Below are 22,693 nucleotides of genomic sequence, written 5' to 3' on the forward strand. Positions count from 1 at the left end.
AGTTTTGCCTTCGCGAGAGTCACGCCTGTACCTCTTTTTTTTTGCGAGAGGCACGGTTTTGCTTCCGCGAAAGGCAAGGTTTTGTCTTCGCGAGAGGCACGTCCATGCCTCTCCTGAAAGGAAATAAACACATTTTTTGTTTTTTTTTTGCGAGAGCCACGATTTTACTTCCGTGAAAGGCACGGTTTTGCCTTCGCGAGAGGCACGCCCGTGCCTCTTCCGAAAAAGGAAAAAACGTCTTTTCTGCTCTGTTTTTTTTCTGCGAGAGACACGGTTTTGCTTTCGTGAGAGGCACGGTTTTGCCTTCACGAGAGGCACGACCCGTGCTTCTCAGAAAGAGAAAAAACGCGTTTTCTGTTTTTTTTTCTATCTCGTGAGGCGCGGTTTTTCGTCCCGGTTTTTTCTTCTGGTTTTTTTCGTGAAAAAAAGTTCGTCAAAACCTATTAACATGGGATCTAGTTTTAAAGATCTCGATGCGAGAAAGTCAACGGTGAAAACGGTTCGAGATTTGGATGCACGGTTTAGGAGAAAAAACGTTTTGAAAATATCAATCTATGAAAAAAGAGAAAACTCCCACATTGCGACAAATGACGCGTATGCAATGCATCATTTGTCGTAACCTGTGAAATGGGAGTAATCGTTGAAAAGTGTATTCGCTAATTAGTGATTTTGATATAAGCCTGAGCCTGAACGGGGTAAAAGCCAAAGGCCCGAACCCGGCTTGAAAGCCCAATGATCTTTCTTTGTTATCATGAAAACAATATCTACAACATTGCACTGGAAAGATCTACTCCTAAATATCTAGCGACACTTATTTTTGCACAAAGAGAACTTATTTATGAAAAGTACTTATATTTCTTGTTTATCTTGCGCACATGTCTATCAAAAATATTTATATTTCTTGTATATCCGCGGACATGTGGTGTTGTTCATCTTACGCACTTGTACCTTGTGTGTGGAACATATAGAAGTATTCTTTTAATAAGCAAGCGATTTTCCAAAACTACATAACTTTATTTACGTAAATAGATGAACACTTTTTTTAAGTACGAGAACATGATTGTGAACATATGAATACTTATTAAAAACATGTGATCATTGTAAAGTGTGCAAAAACAATTCAAGGATTGAACACTTTTAAAAAATTCATGATTTTTAATTTAAGGAATATTTTAAAAATAGAGCAAATAATCTTCAAAATTATAAGATTTTTTAAAAATGAATGAATATATTTTTTAAATTCTCAAACATCTTTTAAAATACTAAACATAATTTGTAGTGTCATAATTATTATTTTTAAGTAGTCTTGAGCATTTTTAAAATGTTTTCAAAAATATTAAATATTTGAACGCTCTGTAAAACTTTCATGTACAAGATTTGGTATGTGTGAACTCTCTTTAAATGTTTCGTGTACAAATTTTAGTATGTGTGCACACATAATTGGGATTGGCTAGAACTCATCTAGCTGAGACATAACTATGATCTTATTCACCCGTTATTGACTCCATTTCTCCATAAACCATGTGATTTTTTATTCTGAAAATCATTTGTCCATTTTAAAATGTTCACGTACATCAGAAATAGTCGTCAAATACGAAAAATGTTTGTGAATTTTTAAAAGTGATCATGAATTCAAAAAAAGTTGATGAACTTTAAAAAATCATAGATGTTACAAAAAAAGTTCACGAATTTTAAAAGTCATCAATTTGGGGGACAATAAAACATCTCAAAATGTACAGAGCCTTTTAAAAAAATCTCGTGATTTTTCCAAAAGTAAAAATATAACAAAATTATTCAAACCATGCAGTTCCGATACCCCTGGAAATACACGAACTTGTGACATGCCTTGAAAGCATGCAGTTGCGGCCCCTTGAAATACATGGAGTTGTGATATTTTTTGTAAACATGCAGTTGCGACCCCCTCTTGAAAACATGCAGTTGCAGCCCATCCTAAAAATTATGCAGTTACGATCCCTCTTGAAAAACATACAATTACGGCATCGCCTTCAAAACACGCAGTTGTGACCCACCTTGAAAACATGCCGTTGTGACACCTTTTAAAAATATGCAGTTGCAACCCACCTTGAAAACATGCAGTTTCGACCCGACTTGAAAAAAGAAGCGGTTGCAGCTCCCTCTTGAAAACATGCAGTTGCAGTCCCTGTTGAAAAGCATGCAATTGCGGCCCATCTTAAATAACATGCAGTTGCGACCCTTCTTAGAAACATGCAGTTTCGACCCGACTTGAAAAAAGAAGCGGTTGCAGCTCCCTCTTGAAAACATGCAGTTGCAGTCCCTGTTGAAAAGCATGCAATTGCGGCCCATCTTAAATAACATGCAGTTGCGACCCTTCTTAGAAACATGCAGTTTCGACATGTCTTGAAAAAAGATGTAGTTGGGCGCCCCTCTTGAAGATATGCAGTTGCGACCACTCTTGAAAACACGCAATTTCAACCTGCCTTGAAAATAGATGCAGCTGCCCCCCCCCTCCTTTCCAAAACATGCAGTTGTGACCCCTCTTAAAAACATGAAGTTGTGTCCCCTCTTAAAAAATATGAAGTTGCAACACCATCCTAAAAACACGCAATTGTAACGGGCATGGGTCCCCCTTGTATGGATAAGCCATCACAAATCTTAACATGATGATTGGAGGGCTAGAAAAGTGACCGGACCGTAGTTAAAACTCAACTAGCCGAGTTTGAGCAAAACCGATAAAATAAAGTTAAGAAAAAAAATATGAAACAAGGAAAAAAGTTTAATAAAAAATAATACATTCAGATTTTAGAGACTGATCCCTAAAATAGTTAAATTAGATTTGAGTGAGTGAGTGGAGAAATGGGGAAAAAAAGCTCTCAGACTTGCCTTGAATCTCTCCTTGCTGGTTGTGTTTTCTACAGTGTATTAACTTGAAACAAGACTCATCCAGTCAAGATAGGTATCATTCCCACAAAAATCCCACCTAAAAGCAACAACAAAGGCATAACACAACCAGCTCCCCGCGCACCCTGATACAAAAGAGCCGAACAGCCAAGCGTGCATCAAGGAAAAAAAAAAAGATCAGATACAGCCTGCTCCCCACATATTTCTATAAAAGCATGAATCTTGACTTGCTCTCCTATGGATCGGTTGTTCACGTGAATGAGCCCATAGATAAAACTCAGCTAGCAGAGTTCAAGCAAATCCGTTAATCTTATTCTCAAACAGTCTTTCTCCCCTCTTTATTATAGGTAAATCATCAACCAGCGTTGAAACATGGTGCATATATATGTTTGAACAAGTTGACAAAGCAAATAACCTGCTAGGACAACGACATAACCATATCCAAAAGCAAAGTAAAAGGAAGATACAGGACGCCAGGGACAATGACGAAGTTTGTTTCTGAGACGCTCATCGTATATTACTTCCTCCGTCCCAAAATTCTTGTCTTATGTTTGTCTTGATATGAATGTAAGGTCCTTGCCATACTTGATGATGTCCTCGTATATCTCACCCAAGTTCTTGTACTTGTACTCGAACCCTTGCCCGAGGAGCTTCACCGAAGAAACGCAGGCTCTCGGCTTCTCCAGAAGACCGCAGAACCTGAAAAATGAACGCTTTCTTAGATACGCATCGTCAATGCACGACCTTCAGAAAAGAAGACGCCATTACCAGAGAGGGGAGAGAGGAGTCGAGCCGTCCGTTCCGTACGCGCCGGTTAGTCTTGACGTTGTACTCTGGGTACTTGGCCGCCAAGAAGCAAGCAAGTTCCACGACGGTGGTGTTGATGTTGCAGCAGATGTACCGCCCCGAGGCCTCCTCCTCCTCGGCCACGAATATCTCAGCACGACAGACGTCGTCGACATGGACCAACGGGATGGAGCCAGACATCCTCATGATGAATTTAAGGGTGTAGACCCTCGCATCATCGCCTAGCGATAATTACAAATTTATTTATTTAATTATTTTTGAATATGCAAAGCTTGCATATCATGTTATTATTGATAAAAAATTTAATGTAACCAACACAAAGGGCGTTTGCTTGCTGAATCATTCTTGGTTAGTTCCAGTTCAAAGCTCACCGGATAGCAGGGAGAGGGCGTCGAGGACGATGGGATTGACCTTGGCCGTCGGTGCCGCGCCCACCATGAGACCAGGGCACACAGTGACGAGGCTGATGCCGTTCTCCAGCGCGAACGCGCTCGCCACACTACAACAGAACGGAGCTTTGGTAACACCGCCTTGTGTTACTACATGCCCAAAAGTGTGTTACCAGGCCATATAGTAACACAGTTTGAAATGTGTTACGTTAGACCGTGTTACTAAGTGATGTCAACTGTCACACATATTAAATGTTACCACATATTACATTCTAGTAACATGCGTATTGTGTGTTACCAAACACATTGGTAACACATTTTTGTAATTATAGTAACACCATAGTAACATGTTTTCATAGACGTAAAACATTTATGGTAACATGTTTTTGTAACTATAGTAACACAAATTGTAACACATTTTTTTAGCATGAAAAGACAACCGGTAACATAATATCCAAATACCGTAACACTATAATTTATAGTTAATCAAGCACTCTAGTAACAAATTTTGTAAATATAGTAACATCATCGGTAACACTACTACTATATCAATAGGTAACATAATTAATGTATTTGTTTTTTATTATTAACCATAAAATTTAATACCCAATTTATGAAATATATTTAATTTAATAAATAAATGCAATTTCTTAAATAGTTAATCATATTATTATTATTATGTGGCAACATCAAAATAATATAAAATTTGAACCACAACACATACATAAATTTGAAATATGAAGATATTTATTACAAATGTACAAGAGTGTATGATACATATGCATTACAATAAAGATACCATTCATATCTTTTTTAGCATATAAAACACAACTATGGAGAATATTACAACATAGTAGTTGCATCAATTGGAACAAAGAAAAAGATCTTGTGGATGACATTGCATTTTTTAGTCTATCAATGTAAAACTATGACTATTAGTAGCTAAATTCTTGAAAAAATGCTTCTTGATCCAAGAATTCGGCTGCAACTCAATTGTCCTTCTCTCAAATCTGTAAAAGAAAATTGCACCTTAGATATATGTGACTAAATGTGCACAAATATGTTTTCAAAATGCAGAAGAGAAGATTTTAACTTACAAAAGCTAAAGGCCAGGCAATTAAGTATCCTTAAGAGAAAGCATCACCAATTGCCTTGCAATCAGAAACTTCCCTTACCAACTCCTCGTTATCAATAACAGGTTGATCAATGCACACAAGGGAAAATTCAGCACCTAACTCGATACCACCAGCCTTAGTTCTTGGACCAGTACTCCGAATAGTACCAAACGCAACATTCCGCTTGTTGGGATATATTGAAGTCTTTAAAACTACTTTGGAATCAACCTATATTATGAACAATATTAGCATTGAATGATAATGATCGGTACATCCAGAAATAATTGGTACAAGAAAAATAACAATTCTCCAAAAGGCACATAATTACTCCAAAAAGGTATCAATGTTCTCACTTCAGCAAAGAAATCAGTAGCTGCCATACCAGCAGAACTCTACCGACCTGATTGGCTGGAGTTCTTGGTGCATATAGTAGACCGCTTCTCATGTGAGTACATTACTTTTTAAAAACAAATCTGGGTGTAATACTCATGTACTTTGGTGGTCATATCCCTGCTTAATTTTGATGAATATTAATCTCCAAATTATTATGAAGCATAAGTTTGAACTATTCATTAGTTTCAGCTTTAGTATAAGGAAATACGACCACCATGTGATGTGGACATCAATGCTTGATTTCAACTTTTAAGACAAGGGTAGCACTGAACAGATTTTTTGTAGTCTATTTAAGCAACGAAGATATATATTTACCTCCTACGGAACTGATGTTGCCCTTCATTACACGAAGTATCGCTGTGCAGCATTCTGGGTTGCTTCCAGTCATTAAGGAGCTGGTGAGATTACTTCCGAAAAGGTCTTGTGAAAGCTCTCTTTGCAACCTAGACAGTGTGACCTTTAACCTGATTATTTACTTAATGTTGAACCTATTTTATCCGTTTACATGTAGCATAATTTGAAATTACTGTCCTAATGGGACATGTTTTAGTTTTAAGTCACATAAGTATTGTTTATGCTTTCTTAAATGTACCTTTTACTCTTTATAGCAGCATTCGATTAATGCGATATTGTTTTTCCTCAGTTTGCCTTGTGCCTGAACATGCTGCAAAAACAATCGTCTTCAGTCTTCACAGCTCAAAAAATGAGATGGCTATAGTAACCATTTTATTGATTTTGGATAATATATATGTACAAGTAAATTTAATGTACTGAAGTGAAGCATGTGTCTACCTCCATTTTACACTTGACCTATGAAAGCACGTGGATATTTATGCTGGACGGAGGATTAGCTGGAATTTGTCATTGATACTTTTGTGAGGAAGCTGCTACAAATACGGAAGGATTCTGTCCTATATTATTACTAATCAGGACACTCCCACCACTCAATGACGATGCGTTCTTGGGAGCTAATGAGTATATCGAAACCATGTCCACTAGGCATGCAGGTGGATATTTACCAAAAAGCTATACTTACATCTCTTACTGTTTGGATTTCCTATGCCTCAAGTTTGTTTCTCCGCTCAGGTTTTAGCAATATTGACATTGTTATCTTGACTCAAAATATATTGTTGCATCCTGTAAATTTGAGGTTGAGTGTACAGCTGACTTTCAGTCAACAACTATGCTTTTGCTACAATAAATTATATTTTTTTAAGAAAAAGTTTAGGTAGGAACAACACGAAGCCGCTCTATGGTGAACAAATACATATGTATAAAACGTACACACGATATATATATTAGAGTTTATGTTAAATGGAAATTCGTTTCTGATTTTTATTATGCCACCAACATGCCTAGGAAAAATAATAGTCCTATGCAGACAAGATACTATGTGCCATAGATATAGCCTGCAATCTTGTGCACTTGAATTAGCAAACTCCGAGTCTCAAGATAATGCGAGTCTATGCTTACGTATAGAACTTGTGCATCAATATAACATGAGCACGTTTCAGATTCATACATGTACTCATGCTTTCCAATTAACCATCCCAACTAAACCCCCAAGAAATTGGTCATTTTGTCAACTTTGCTCCTTATTCGCAGAAAGTGACAACTAAAGAAGAAGGATTCCGCTGAAGGTGACAACAATAACAATTCATAGAAAGTACTCTGAATTTCTCCTCCTTTTCCAGTTCACTGCCATAGATTAGCTTCTAGTTTCCCATAAGTGATCTGTTAAACTATATTGCTATAATTGCATACATGTGTATTATCAGTTTAAGCTAAATCTTGTTATGTACTGTCCATGTGGTGGCTAACGGCAAATGGCATAGAACTTCCGTGAGATTTGAATTCTTCTTGATGCATACATATTGTTCTATCTTTTGAACTTACAAATATGAAAGTGCTTACTGTGATTTCTACTTTGATCTACCTTTTAGTTTCTGACTCTGGCAGCAAGAATCTTTTCTTTCCTTAGTTCATACTCTCCTTTACCATAGTATATAATATATAATATATATTATAATATTTTCATTGTTCAGAAACAATTATTTTCTCAAATTGTATTCATCTTTTTGCTGAAAATGATGTCAAAATAAATAAATGGTTATTTGCCATATCTTCTGGTGCAGCGAAGCGAGCATATGTTTGATAGAGAGACTACTAGGATGACCTTCACGAACTAAGGAACAATCAGAAGCAGCGTATAAAAGAGGGGATAGAAGCCGAGGAGAATATACATTCACTGTGCTGCTTTGCTGCATGCGGCAAGCCACGATAGCTGGTCGATCCGTACATGGACAAAACATGGCACATATCGGGGGCCTCTTCTTCCATCCCTCGCCCCCCTCTGGGCCGGCCCTGGTGGTGATTTACCTAGCATGCGTCTCACAGACAGATCAAGAAAGGGTGAGCGTCAAATTCATACCAGCCACAAGATCGTATTCCTTCAGGATGTAGGTGCCAGAGCTGAAGACCGATGAAGCCGTCGGCGCAACAATCCGAACGACGCCGAGGCAGATCGAAGAAACGGCGCCAAGGCAGGCAAGTTGAGGAAGCGGCAGATCGATATGGGGGGTGAGGTTGGGATGGGAAGGGGTTGCAGGTGGCGGCCGCACTGGGTGCTGAAGGGGCGGCGTGCTTGGCGCTGAAGGGGCAGCGTGCTCGGTGTGCTGGGCGTTGGAGTGCGGCGAGGTAGCCGCCGAACGATGGGCGGTTGGGCTGGATGTGGATGGGCGTGGGACCCAATTTATTTAGCCTTTTCTAAGTAAATGGAGGGAAAAGTAAGCGTGAAAGTTGTAAATTTTGCGCTAAAGGACCATCGAGAAGAGGAGGGGAATTTGGATTTACCCCATTTTTTATCAAGGAGAACTAGAGGGAAATTGTTTTGGAAAAACACGGACATTGTTATGTATTCCCAGCGTTCATAAATATAAGACCTCTTAGATATTTTACTAGAAGATTACATGCAAAGCAAAATGAGTGAATCTACACTCTAAAATATGCCTACGTACATCTGTATTTAGTTCATAGTGTAATCTCTAAAAGGTCTTATATTTAGAAACTGAGAGAGTATATTAATTTGTTTGGCATGGATATTTTTCAAAAAGTGTTTTTCCCATGCAAAGAATAGTATATTTATTTTATTATTGATTCAAAGGGAAATTAGATATACCTAAATAGTAATGACTTTATAAAATTGTTTTACGTAACATCTCGTTCATGAACGGTCATCTGAACCAAGATCGTGTCATTTCCACACTACTTCGCATGAAAACTACTACTCTCGTGGGACAAAATTGTGACCGACCGACGATGGTGCTGTAACGGCATATCCAAAAGGTTGGTACATCAATATCGTTTCCTCCTTTGTTCCACCTAGATGATGATAGAGCATAACAGGAGGGTATCCCAGGTACACACAGTTCAAAAAATCGACCATACTTGCATTCGTACCAGAAAAAATGAAACTTGCAACCTCGTTGGCTGGTTAAAGAAAAACATTGTAACTCGACGGACCGATATCACCCTTGATCGGTTGCCTCAATCAACATCACGTCATTCCCACACAACTGTCCATGAAAACTATGACCGGTGTGGGAGAAATCTATGACCGACAATGCTATAAGCTGTGACCAACCAGAGTGTATGTTGTGACAACCGAGGCCGATGACTTTTGATTGGTGCTGAGAGCGCATGGGGTGGTGCTACAAAGTGGTGATAACGATACGCGTCAGCTACGACCGATCGTCCATGGTGTTGTAACGACTATGCTAAAAGTTACGACTAGTCCGGGAGTATGTTGTGACCAGCGACTTTTGATCGGTTCTAAGAACGCATGCGGTGGTGCTATAAAGTGACGACGATGATATGCATCAACTACAACTGATGGTCGACAAATTTTTAAGACCATATCCGAGAGGCTATCACATGAGTCTAGTGTCCTCCTTCCTTTCATCCCCATGGCGACAGAGAATAAGGGGAGGGGATAACTACTAAACCCATGGTTCAATCGAGTCCATAAACGAAAATATAAGTAGCCATAGCCCATAGCGAATTGGTGAAACAATACCAACAAAAACATGCATATGTGGAAACGGATCCAGAGAGGTGATCGCACGCGATCTTCTGCCTTTCCTCTCGACTCGAGCGCCACTATGGGTCCTCGTCATTTTCGTCCGCCGCTTCACCACCCTTGTAGTTTCTCTTCTCTAGGAGATAAGATAGACACAGTTTTCTGTGATAGGTGTTGCGTCAACAATGAAGAAGGGACGGCAATGGAATAATCCGATTCTGCTCTTCCTCCATCTCAATGTCGTTCTAATGGGCGGCACTGAGAAGCAGGTGGCTCGGTCTTCTTGTCGGTCTTCGGATCTGGTGATATTTGGGTATGAAGGCAACCCCTTTACTTCTTCTGTGTTGCCTCGATGACTGTGGAAGACGATGGTGGGCGACGTTTCGGCATGGCGGAAGATTCTTCGTGAGTGAAATGCTAGTTTTACTTCTCGTGGAGTCTTTTATGCAATACTGCAAGACATCTATGTACACCTCTTGCAGTGGCATGGTGTGTACCCATTGTAATCCGTGTTTTTAATAAAATATACTCCCATCCGTTTATAAATATAAATCTTTATAGAGATTCTACTAAAAACTACATATGGAGCAAAATGAGAGAATTTACACTCGAAAGTATGTCTATATACATCCGTATGTAGTTCATAGTGAAATATTTAAAAAGACTTATACTATTTCCTTTGTGAAAATAATTTTATTTATAGTGACCCCCAAAATAATTTTATTTGGTATGTGCACACTGTAATTGGATTCCTCAAAAGAAAAAAAAATCCGGGTCATACCACCGAGGACCCCCCGTAAAGTGTTCCTTACCACACCTCGCCTCCCACGATCTGCTTCTCCACGACCAGCACCGCCGCTTCCCTGATCCACTTCGACTCCAGCACCGGCGCTGGCACCTTCGCAATCCCCTTCGAGGCCCTCTCCGTCTCCCCTCGATCCTCTCCTCCTCGTCCAGCTACGCCGACGCCTGGTAGCCATCGCCGCCGCCCTTGGTCGCCGCCCGAGCTCGCCATCGCTGCCACCATTGGTCGCTGCCCCTAGCTCGCCCTCGTCGCCGGACTGTCCGCTGCAAGGTACATGCTTCCTCCCTCCTCCTTCTGTCCTCAGCTCTCCGTCCTCCTCCCTTATCTGCTCTCGTGCCTGTCCCGTGTGGCCTTATCTGCTAAAATAAGGACCAATAGTACTAAATACAGGTTGTGAACATTCATAGAACACAACAGGACCTTGTAGTTTCAACCATGAAATCTCTCGGTTGTTCACATTAGCCCTTACTTGTTCCGTGCTTATGGTTTGGCATGGATATGATAGTTGATAAGGGCGTATATTTTCTTAGACGGATTTCTCACGTGATGGTGCTGGTGCACATCTTGTGGCCATTGCAACTATGGGCTCTCCTAATGGCGAAGTAGCGCTGCTCCCCTCCATTACTGAATCCTAAGATGAGATTGTCTTTTTACTTGTCCCGAGATGAGAATTGCAAAGTCAAACATGAGATCATCCTTTGTAGTTCAGACATTAGGCAGAAGGTTCAGATAAAGGACGCAGCCTACATCAACAGTCTATGAATTAGAATATATACTATGACACTTTGAATTGTTGACCCTGAGGAATCTGATGCATAAATTGTTGACCTTCAATGCCACCATCTTTGGGAATCATAATTCGTATATACTGGGACACTTCTTACCATTCCCTGTTTAAATGGATCAATTTCTAACTTTTCAAGCTATTCACTCTGTATAAGAACTGCAGGTACTAATCTAGCCGCCGCGATTATCTAACCATCCTCAGCCTTCCAACTTGATCCTCCAGAATACTAATCAATGAAACAAAATGTTCAAAGAGAGTACCAGAACACCTAGAACAGTAGCAATGCACAATCAAATCGGAGTTGTTAAAATGCATCATTCACTCACATGAACTAGAAAATAGAACTAGGGAGATGCAACACAAATCTACATGATAGTGAAAGTGATATAGGGTAGTGTAACCATATATTAGCAGGAATAAGACTGTTGGCATACGACAGACACCTGATGGTGTGTCAGCATATTTAGCATCAGGAAGAAGTTTCTGAATTAGTACGCTCCTTACATTTATGCAGCGGAGTAAGTAAACATTGTCAGGTGATGGTTGTATATACTTAAGCAAGATTTCTGGCCTACTTCGGCTTTCATCAAACACCTTGTCGATAGACAATAGAACAGGATCTGAACATAGGGACATGCATTTAATCCTATATTGCTAAGGAAACAATATGAAAATAAAAATGTATCACCAATGTACCTATCACGAAGAGACACCAGATATTATTCCTATGATGCTAGATAGATAATGTATAATCCGTAGGTTAAATAGGGATCATAAACCTTTTGAAGTCATTCTGTTCCAAAATTGCAAATTATGAACTGCTATATGAACTAATGAACTTGTTATCAGTTTATCACTAACAGTAGCAGAGTTTGAGAAAACATATTGAGTAAACAGCCGACCATAAACGTTACCAAGATTTATTTTCAAATGCAGTGTACTTCCATTTTCATCAGACCTTTCCAACATAGATTAAAAGGTCTGCATACACAAACATCAGAAGGATTAGGAATATAAATTGGCAAGTCACTGCAGCCCGAGATGTAGTCCCCCCGCAAATGAAAGGTAAATAGAAAAGATGTACGTGCCAAAACATCTACATATGCTGCACCAGGTGATCCGGTCCCTGTTTTAGGTGATGTGACTTACTATGGCAGGATAATTGAGATATTATTAAGTTGAACTATTCTGGACAATTTTCGGTGGATTTATTTAAGTGTGAACGGGTTGATGTTTCTCTAAAAGGAATTAAAAAGGACAAGTATGGCTACACACTTTTTAACTTCTCACATTTGATGCACAAAGGAGACAAGATTGAACATGAGCCTTTTATTTTGCCTAACCAAGCCGATCAAGTCTTTTACCTAGAAGGCGAACTGAACCCAGGTTGGTCAGTGGTGATGCATTATACGCTACCTAGAGATAGATGTGACACTGGAAATGATGAATGCACACGAGATGTAGACGCTGAGCCATTCCATGTTTCTCACCTCGTAGATATGTTTAAAAAGAAAAGGAAAGATCAACATTGGGTAAGATCCGATATTGAGGGAACAATTGTGGATGCTACTTCTAATGCTTCGATCGATGAAGAATAGTGGAGGGAAATCATATAAAGGTATTTCTCTGTTCGAGCAGCATTTTCATGATTATATATACACTGTAGTTTTATCTGAAGTCAAAGCTGATTTTGCAGGGCACTAAGAACCATTGTATGTTCTTGCAGATCGTTGGCTGAGCTTACACTCTTCAAAAACTCGAAAGAATGAGGTCTTCCACTCAACATATAAACCCAACTTTTGTTTTTATTATTGCTTTTCAATTTCTTCTCACTCATCTAATAATGATGACCCCAGGATTTAACAAGAGCAGCAGATCATCGTCATCATCTAGCGTGTGTGCGTGAAGTTATTTTTTACACGAGTGCTAGACTCGGACAATAAGCCGCTCTGGTGGCGACGACAACAACAGCAGACAACAAAAATGTACATACATATTCGTAGCAGGTTCACAGCAGGTCCTCATCATATTTGAGATTCTGTTACTCTTTACATACAAACAGTTTTGTATAAACGTCCATGGTTTTTCTTGATATATATTTATAATATCAATGAGCGAGTTATCAAGATCCAAGTAAGACGGCTAGGCCAGCCACTCAAGTGATTCTTCGATCATTGCATTTGGTCTCTTGATTGATGATATTTTGCTGCATGTTCTCTTGTGATCTTGTTTCTGATGGCCAAGCCTGATATCATGTTCTCTTGTGATCTTGTTTCTGATGGTCAAGCCTGATATCTTGTTCGCTTCCGATCTTGTGATCTTTAGGCCCTGCTTGGGATATCGGATACATTTTCCGCCTGTGATTCTTTACAAGGGTATTTTGTTGGGAGATATATACCAGTGTAAAGGAAATACAACCGAAACTGTTGCTTGGATGGCATTCTAACCTGGTCATTTTTCACAAGCAACACCAAACAGGATGTTGCCCACGCAAGCGAGCCTCTAGAGTATTATGGTCGATGTGAGGAAGCTGCTTATTTGAAGGTTGCCAGTGCCACACACCTGTCGTGGTTGCGACCACAGTCATTAGTGCATCGTCTCGCTTCGCCGTATGATAGTTGCTGGCAACAGCGCATCCCCCTGCAGCCCCCACGGTCGCTGCGCCCCATCGTGGTCGCGGCCACGATCGTCGGCAAAATGCTTCGCCTTGCCTGGTGGTTATGGTTGCTGGTGATGACGCCTCGCCCTGCCACCTCCACGGTCGTCGTTTTGGTTTGTTGCCTTCTGAAGGGGATCGATGGCGAGCGGTCTGCGTGCTCCCGTCCTGGTGTCGTCCAAGCGATAACACCGATGCCTTGTCTGCTGGAGGGAGCCACATGAGGATTTTGTAGCGGCTGCCTTATCATAGTGCCGAGGCTCTCCAACAAAAATAGTGGCGCGTGATCATGGCGATTTAAAATCGTGCATGTAGTGCATGGTTTACATAAGAATAACACGTCAATAATTTTAAACGGTCGATAGTAAAAATGTTTACAAAAATAATAAAAGGACTGTTTCGCTTGAAATACTAGTTGAATATATACGTACGAAACTCTTAACTAGGGACGATGCCTTGGTCGTCCACTCCTTTGTAAGTATTGACGTCAAATAATTAATTTCATATGATCATTTTAAAGTGTGCATTTCACATTTATGGTCATCGAGTCATCCTAAAATTTTCTTAAAAGTATGGTTAATATGATATTCTATTTTGTTTTTCACTATTTTGTTTTTTCATACCATATTACCAAAGAATGAAAACACTATTTACAAAAACAAGATATTTATAAAATATCATGTTGGCACATGGGCCTTGTGTGTCAAAAGTATTTCTGATCTATGTATGTAGTTGATTTTAGTTTTCCTAGTTCCTCCTATAATAGAGCCCGTAACACTATGTAGCAACCATGATTATGTGCTACTAACACGTAACACATTTCAGTAACACATATTTATATGTTACCGTATAAAAATCTATGTAACACATTCGACCAACACATATCTATATGTTACAATTATAATATTCATGTAACACATATTGTGGCCTTATATAGTCTGTGTTACTACCTGTCATTGGACACAAAATGTTGTGTTACCGTAATTTCCCTTGTAACACATTTTTCAATCTGTTACATGATTGTGTTACTTCAAGTCTGTTTTCTTGTAGTGCCACCTTCTCCATACGCACCTTGGAGACAGGGAACCCCTGCAAGACGGTAGGCCAGTGTCTAGTGTGTAGTGTGTATCCAAGGATATAAGTTCACCCGTGGTTACTGTACTTGATCACCGAATTCACTTTGGTCACTGGACTATAGAATACCCTAAATACGGTGCTTAATGTCACATAAGTGAACAGTGATGGTCACCGCCGACTCTGTATAAACGTATTTGGTACACGTGGCGCGCTTTTTTACCCTTTGACAGTGCCACGCAAGCCACACGGGGGGTCATTTGATATCTCCGTTTGATTTGAGGGGCTGATTTGCAAAATATGCAGACCGAGTCAAACACCCAGCGCCGCCGCCGACCAAATCCCTAGCCCAACCCAGTTCCTCTTTCGCCCGGCTCTAGTCGCCGTCGTTGACTAAATCGCACCAGTCGCCGCCCGCCCAGCACCACTCATCGACGGCGTCGTAGCCCACCCAGCACCAGTTACCGCCAGCATCGTCGCGGCTGTGGAGCATGTCTGCATCGAGCTCTTCCCATGGTCGCGGCCGCCTATTCATCCCCCTCATCGACGGTCCCGGGGCGTGTGGTTCCTTCGTGATGAAGCATGTTTCCAGCACCGAGGATCATCCTGGATGGGTGTACTACCGCTTCCTCTTTGACAACCTTCCTAAGCAGCTGCACATTCTGAAAAACTTGCCCCACATGAAACTTAGGGCATAACAAATCTTCATCCCTGAATGTTTAGAAGTTCATCTGAATTCTTCCTTCATCATCAGAATCTGACCTTCTTAACTCATCATCTTCTCACACTTTCAAGGGTTCCTCATTCCTCTTCTCCTCTGCAGCATCAAAGCAATTGTTGACATATAGGTCATCATCCCCCTCTGATATGGCATAGTCACTATCTGCAATTTCTGGCATATAATCAATGTCACTACCATCTTCCTCCTGAATTTCATTATCTCCAATCTCATCAATGTCATCCACCTCATCTCCATCCATATTCATAGCTGACTTGTCTTTATCCTTTAATACTTCAGTTGCTGTCCTGAAACCTTCCCCTGATTCAGGTGTGTCCACAATCAATGGCTTCATAGGACTGAAGACTTGAGGAAGATCTTGAATGGGGAACCTAACTACATCATCCAAGTCCCTGATAGAATCATCATGTTGCAAAAAACATATCAATGAAATGATGCCCAAATGTAACAAAAGTGTGACATCCTCGACTTTTGCTACAGTAAATATTGTAATTAAGCTACAGTGATCACCCGCAAATGATGCCACATCATCGAGGATTACCGTCGTTGACCCGCATTGAACTTCTATCTGGATTCAGAAATTGAAAACAAAAGATAACTATATTTATAAATTCATATTAACTATTAAAGAAAGAAAGTATTAAAAATAATAATGATAAAAGAAAGAAAAGAAATTAAAAATAGGAAATAATAGAAAAGGGAAAACAAGACAAAGAAAAAGCATAACAACCCCCCCAACCCCTGGCCGAGCTGGGCCAAAAGGCCCAACTGGCCAGCCCACCCGCGCCCCCCCCTCAAACCCGGGGCCCCTCTCGGTGACCCTCCGGTCGGCTCCCCCTCGCCGGCGCGACCTCACCGTCACCGGCACCACCGTCACCACCGCGCCATCACCGCCGTCACCTCCACCTTCCCGCGAACTCCGGCTTCACCGGCCCCTCCCGTCAACGTCGGTGAGCCCCTCCTCGGGCTCCTCCCACCATCTCGTTCCCCTCGCCGTCCCGGTTCCGTTCCGACGAACGGCGCCCCGTTTCGACGACGTGATGTTCGCGTAGGAGAGATTGAAGTTAGTTTTCTTCTCTGTTGAGAAGAGGAGAAGCAGAGGAGAAGACTCTCTGTTAAGTTAACACAGAGAGGGAGATGAAAGTTTTTGAGAGAAATAAAAATATTTTATATGTATTGCATATGTATTTTGTATGTATGAGATGGACGTATGTATGTATGTATTTCGGTATATGGCGGTATACGTTGAATGTTTGGTTATGTATCTGTGAGTAAAAATGCGTATTTGGCCTAAAGCCACTTATTGGTGGGGCCAACGCACCCCGCTGTCTATGACAGGGAGGCCCCACAACCTCTTTAAAAGAAAAAGTGAAAATTAAAATATAAAAATAAAATAATGTTTTTATTAAATAAATAAATAGATATATTAGTTAAATTAATTAATTAGAGTATGACACGTGGGCCCCCCGCTAAATTAATCTAATTAATTAATATTTTATCTTAATTAAAACTTGTGCCTCATGGTTAGTTGACCAGTCAACTGTTGATGTCAGCATGACATCATGCTGATGTCATAATAGCTTTTTAAATCTTTTAAATCTATTTTTAATTCCTAATTATTAAATAAAACTTTAAAAATTAATATTAAATAATTCCTAAGTCAGATCAAAATATTTTCAACATGAAAGTTGATGAGCAGAACGAGACGAACCCGGATACACGGTCCGTTCGTCTGTCACGCGTCCTTAGCATAGCAAACATGGAACTTTTCCATCGTTTCCAGTATATCCGGTAGTAGCCCGAGACCCGGAAAATATCGTCAGATATTCTTCCGACCCGTCTATGACGGATGTTGTTGCGTTAGCTCATGTCTAGCCTGCATCTTGCCATGTCATGCCTTGTGTTGCATCGGTGCTATTATTTATTGTTTCTTCCCCCTCTTCTTACCGGTAGACCCCGAGACTGACGCTGCTGCCGGATACATCTACGACCCTGCCGATCAGTCCTTTGCCGCAGAGCAGCAAGGCAAGCAAATCCCCCTTGATCATTCATATATCACCTATGTCTTTCTTCCTACTGCTTGCATTATTATTTTGCTACTGTTGTAGTTAGCTCCTATATCTGATGCATAGCCTGTTTTTGATGAACTGCTATTTTCAGTCCCGTACCTTTAATATGCCTAGTATAGGTGGAGCAGTCATCCCCTCTGACCCCGTAGTTCAGTTGTCCCGCATATTTTCAAATCTCGATCCCTGATCGACGAGCCAGACCTGACACAACACATACACCCCCCTTAGTTGTACGACGCTACAGAGATACTATCGGGTACCGAGGGTGACACCTCGCTAAGTACTCCTGATGATATCTCTGTAGTATAGCTAGTCGGTCGTGGTTATCGAGGGTGATTCCTCTTTCACCATTCCCAAACACGCCTCTGTCGTGCAACCCCTCAAGTGTGGGACCCGGAGGGTGATTCCTCTAAGCCCACCTTGACGGGTACATCGTTCGGAATCCAACGAGGGTGATACCTCGGATTCCCCCCGATGTTACAACCACACAGTTACTCGACCATGTTACTGGGATCTTTGGTGATTAGTTGTAAGACGGGTGGATTCCCGTGAGACTGTGTTGAAGGCCTAATTAAAATGCTAATGGATTTGGGTATTTGATCTGGGTTGGTCGGAGACCTTTTCGCACTAACCGGCTAGCGGGAAGAATTATGGGTACTCGGCGTCGCGGTATCAGCCGAAGCTTTTCAGATGCCAGCAATGTAGCGGTGCGCGCCCGAGTGGTCCCGAGATGCATCGCGCTTGTGATTAAGGGATGCTAGGACTGACGTCGGCCGCCCACGCCACGTGCAGGAGCGTGAAGGGGAACTGGGCCCACAAACCCATTGTGCTTAGGAGTTAGACCGGCGGGCTGGCCTCTCTGATTAGTTTTTGGTGGGGCTGCGATGTGTCGATATTCCGAGGTCGGGCAGGACCCAGAAAAGTATGTCCGGCCAGAGTGTTATCGAGCGTGACGGGACATGTGGTGCACCCCTGCAGGGATGAAAATTAACTATTCGGATAGCCGTGTCCATGGTTACAGGACGACTTGGAATTGTGCCCTGATCTTTTACAACTACAAATGTTACTTAACTGGAATTAGTTTGCCTCGGGATTGCTTCCTCGCAGGGAGTCGAGGGAGGATCTTTAGGCGTGACCTCACTTTAATTTTGCTGCAACAATATGACTATTAATGTTTTACCTCTGTTCTACTCTCGTCTATTGCTGCAAGACCCTGAAGATGGTAGTCTTCGATAGGACTAGGCCTTCTCTCTATTCTTGCATTGCTGCAGTCAGTCTACATATAACCTCCCCCCCTTCTTTGATACTGATGCATAATTAGAATAGTTCTGATGTAAGACTTGCGAGTACTTTAGATGAGTACTCACCGCTGCTTTGCTCGCCCTCTTGTCCCCTCGATCCGTTTGCTGCGACCAGATGATGGAGCCCAGGAGATGGAGGTCCCCGCCACCGACGACTGCTACCCCGACGGTGCCTACTACTACGTGGAGGCCGCTGATGATCAGGAGTAGTTAGGAGGTTCCCAGGCAGGAGGCCTCGCCTCGTTCGATCGTTGTATCTTTTGTGCTAGCCTTCTCTAAGGCACCCCATGTTTTATGTCTGTACTCAGATATTTGTTGCTTCCGCTGACTCGTGTGTTTATCGAGCTTTCGTATTCTAGCCCTCGAGGCCCCTGGCTTGTAATATGAAGCTGATGTTATTTTATTTGTGTCTAGAGTTGTGTTGTGATATCTTTCCGTGAGTTCTTGTGTTTGATCGTACGCATTTGCGTGTATGATTAGCGTACGATTAAATCGAGGGCGTCACAAAAAGCTCTCATGTTATCTGTGGCATAAACTCCATTGATCACCCTCAGCCCATTTTTGCTTACTTGAAGACCTGGCATACAGTAGTACACTGTCATCCTTCCTTCCTTCTCATACCCTATCTTCTCTATGAGATCATCCACATGTTGGGGTGACCATGTGTTCTAGTCTATGTTATCAAACTAGATGTTGTGCCCTCCATAGTATTGTTTGGTTCTGCCTTGGCCCATGAAAAAACCTCCATGCCATATTTGAACAGAAAACATAGGATCATCATCACCTACAATCAATAAATACACATATACAATCACAAAACATAAGAAAAACTTAGTTTCTGAATTTCACAACAACAAAGTACATGAATTTTAACCATTGGCAGCAACTACATTGCAAAAGACCCTGCTTCATTGCTTGATCACTACTGCATTGTAAAAAAAAAGCTGCTTCATTTACAAACTACCCAGCCCCAAAAACTACATACAGAATTCCCTTAAAACTATATCTCTCCTCAACATATCGAATGGTATCTACAACCCCCCCCCCCCCCAACCCGTCGTAAACCATACCTAAATCCCCCCAAAAACCCATTGTCAAAACCCTACCAAAACCCTAGTTGTAACCCCTTTCTCCACAAAATTTCTAATTCAAATCCATGGATTGACGCTCTGGATGAGAGATTATGCACGGAACAGGGGCCATGGATGGACAGTGGCGGTTCTTACCGTATTGCGGCGGCGGTTCGTGCTTCGGGCGACGAACAGGGGCCATTGGCAGAGCAGTCGGTGTTGCGCAGCTTCACTCCCGACGGCAAACCACCCACAACTTCACTCCCGACGGCGAATCCGCCAGCAGCCTCGCTCCCATAGCTTCGCTCTGGCCGGCCTCGAGCGCCTCCGACCACCGGCCTCGAGCGCAACAACGAAGAAACAGAGAAAAACAGAGCGCGACGATGAGGGTGTTGATTGCGCAGCGACCGGTACATTTTACACTACGGCCCCTCAAATCAATGGCCAAAGCAAAAGACCCCCCGCATGGCTAGTCAGCAGGTCAAAAAGCGCACCACGTGTAGCGAATACGTCTATACAGAGTCGGCGGTGACCATCACTGTTCACTGATGTGACATTAAGCACCGTATTTAGGGTATTCTACAGTCTAGTGACCAAAGTGAATTCGGTGATCAAATACAATGACCGCTGGTGAATTTACCTTGTACCCAAGTGTGGGTCTTTCCCGACTTGAGGAACTCAACGGACTGAAAATCAAGACGCTGAAGTGTGTCTAGTGTGTAGTGTGTACCCAAGTTCGGGTCTTTCCCGACTTGAGGAACTCGACGGACTGAAAATCAAAACGCTGAAGTGTGTCTAGTGTGTAGTGTGTACCCAAGTTCGGGTCTTTCCCGACTTGAGGAACTCGACGTCGGCCCAGGTTTCCTCGTCCAGGACATGGCCGTCGCCTTCCAACGGCAAGTCGGACACCGCGGGCGCCGATGATGTCAGCACCACGCGCTTCACTGTTCCCGCTCTCACGTACGACCTCATCACGTTCAGGATTCTGTGAACGGACGGCTCGATCACGTCTTTCTGTCATCACCATGCATTCCATTAAATTGTTTCAAAATAAGTGTCCTCCCGTGAGACATTGGGTTTGGTGCTTGTCGTGCGTTTAATTACCTCAGGGTTCTCTGCGTGGAGGTTCATCGGAGGGGCGTTGAAGAAGACGTAGTCGCAGCCGGCGACGGCGTCGTCGAAGCTGCACTCTTGGTTGAGGTCGGCACGGAAGACCCCTAAGAGCATCTTCAACGGTCGTATGATCATCGTTGGTAAAATTGTCAGATAGATGATTTTGATGACATGTCACATAATAAAAGAAGAGAGAGAATGAAATCGTATGAACTTAAAACAACGGTTCAGGCATAAGCTCCAAGGCAAGTATGGTTATTTCTTCAATATTTAAGAGCATGGTTAGTAGTATAGCCAACTGCTGGATTGTACTCTTTTACAACATGGTTAATATTTAAATAAACATTTTTATAGCTTACTTTATAGCTAGCTTGTATAATAGTTAGCTGTAAAAGAGTACTATTTTTATCATATATGCCCAGCTTTCATTCTCACAAAGCACCTAGGAGCACGTGCTGGAGCTGACTCTTCACGAAGAGCCCGCTTTCTTTCTCTCTCCTCTTCTCTCTCATCCAACTCAGCAAAAATATAGTATTTTAATCCTTACAGCCTGCTGATTGTACCTTATTGTACTTGTTCTAATAGATTCGTTTAGTATTTTACATACGATTAACATACAATTCATTAAAGAGCTTGTATGATATGTTGTCGGTTGCTGATGTAGACACTTATACCAACGATTGAACATACCAACTATTGAAGATGCTCTAAGGGGCCGAGTGTGGCCAAATCCTTGAAATGTTTGTTTTTCACCATGTCATCTAGGACGAATCAAACTCAGATTGAAACCCAAAAACTAGGGGAATAATTAATTAATCTCACCGGGGTTTCTGAGCCTGGTCTTCACGGTGTATCCCTTCTCCAGAAGCTACTTGACGAGCGCTGACGCGAGGTACACGTACCCACAGGGGACACACGACGTCTTCGTCCTCGTCCCATCTCCAATCGCGGACCCCACATATATCGCTTGCCGGCTACTACAACTTCTCCCGGCGTCGGCAGGCCTGAGTTCTGTCCCTCACTTGCTCTGGTGGAGCGGTGATCCTTGTATGCGTTTTTGGACTCAGGACGCACATGCACTTCTTAAATAGGGAACGTCGCATTCCACAAATAAAATATGGGAATCGTTTCCAGCCAGCGCTTCGAGCAGTCCATCTCACGTCCAGTCTGATGCGATGCGATTAGATCAAGCAACTCACATCGTCTCGTACCCTTGTCCCCTTGCATAAATTCATGGTCACACGTAAGCTCCCGACTCTCTTTCAAGCTACCACTGCGGCGACGAGCAGTACGGGCGAGCGAGCGGCAATGACGCGTGGCCCTGGTGAGGCCGCCGTCGACCCCGCATCGAGTGCGAGCAGGGACGGCGAGCAAACCCGGCGAGCTGTGACAGGCGCACACACCCGGCGAGTGGCGG

The 22,693-nt window shown here is 42.1% G+C and overlaps 1 protein-coding gene and 2 long non-coding RNA genes across 4 annotated transcripts; 1 reads left to right on the forward strand and 2 right to left on the reverse strand.

Annotated features, from left to right (window-relative positions):
* Nucleotides 1-3,425: 3,425 nt before the first annotated feature.
* Nucleotides 3,426-21,390, reverse strand: LOC123424944 (anthocyanidin reductase ((2S)-flavan-3-ol-forming)-like). The gene is made up of 7 exons (XM_045108627.1): nucleotides 21,268-21,390; nucleotides 20,977-21,177; nucleotides 14,967-14,999; nucleotides 6,932-6,939; nucleotides 4,059-4,177; nucleotides 3,692-3,908; nucleotides 3,426-3,579 (listed from the first exon to the last, which is right to left on the reverse strand). The coding sequence occupies exons 1-7, from the start codon at nucleotides 21,388-21,390 to the stop codon at nucleotides 3,426-3,428; spliced, it is 855 nt and encodes a 284-aa protein (XP_044964562.1).
* On the reverse strand, nucleotides 4,861-6,183 carry LOC123424442. Of its 2 annotated transcripts, none has more exons than XR_006621684.1 (3): nucleotides 5,900-6,183; nucleotides 5,174-5,419; nucleotides 4,861-5,086 (listed from the first exon to the last, which is right to left on the reverse strand). It is a non-coding gene; the product is annotated as an uncharacterized LOC123424442 (long non-coding RNA). The 2 variants fall into 2 exon arrangements; XR_006621685.1 differs by lacking the exon at nucleotides 5,900-6,183 and adding an exon at nucleotides 5,592-5,885.
* LOC123424443 lies at nucleotides 12,863-13,387 on the forward strand. The gene is made up of 2 exons (XR_006621686.1): nucleotides 12,863-13,024; nucleotides 13,111-13,387. It is a non-coding gene; the product is annotated as an uncharacterized LOC123424443 (long non-coding RNA).
* Nucleotides 21,391-22,693: the final 1,303 nt, after the last annotated feature.

This window comes from Hordeum vulgare, chromosome 2H, assembly GCF_904849725.1.
Source record: "Hordeum vulgare subsp. vulgare chromosome 2H, MorexV3_pseudomolecules_assembly, whole genome shotgun sequence".
NCBI classification, from domain to species: domain Eukaryota; kingdom Viridiplantae; phylum Streptophyta; class Magnoliopsida; order Poales; family Poaceae; genus Hordeum; species Hordeum vulgare.

Excerpts from the sequence above, each read along its gene's own strand:
- LOC123424944 (XM_045108627.1), bottom strand. The coding sequence starts at position 21,390 with ATGCTCTTAGGGGTCTTCCGTGCCGACCTCAACCAAGAGTGCAGCTTC. Across the intron at positions 3,909-4,058 it reads CGCCCTCTCCCTGCTATCCG|GCGATGATGCGAGGGTCTAC; the intron begins GTGAGCTTTGAA and ends AATTATCGCTAG. Across the intron at positions 3,580-3,691 it reads TACAACGTCAAGACTAACCG|GTTCTGCGGTCTTCTGGAGA; the intron begins GCGCGTACGGAA and ends TTCATTTTTCAG.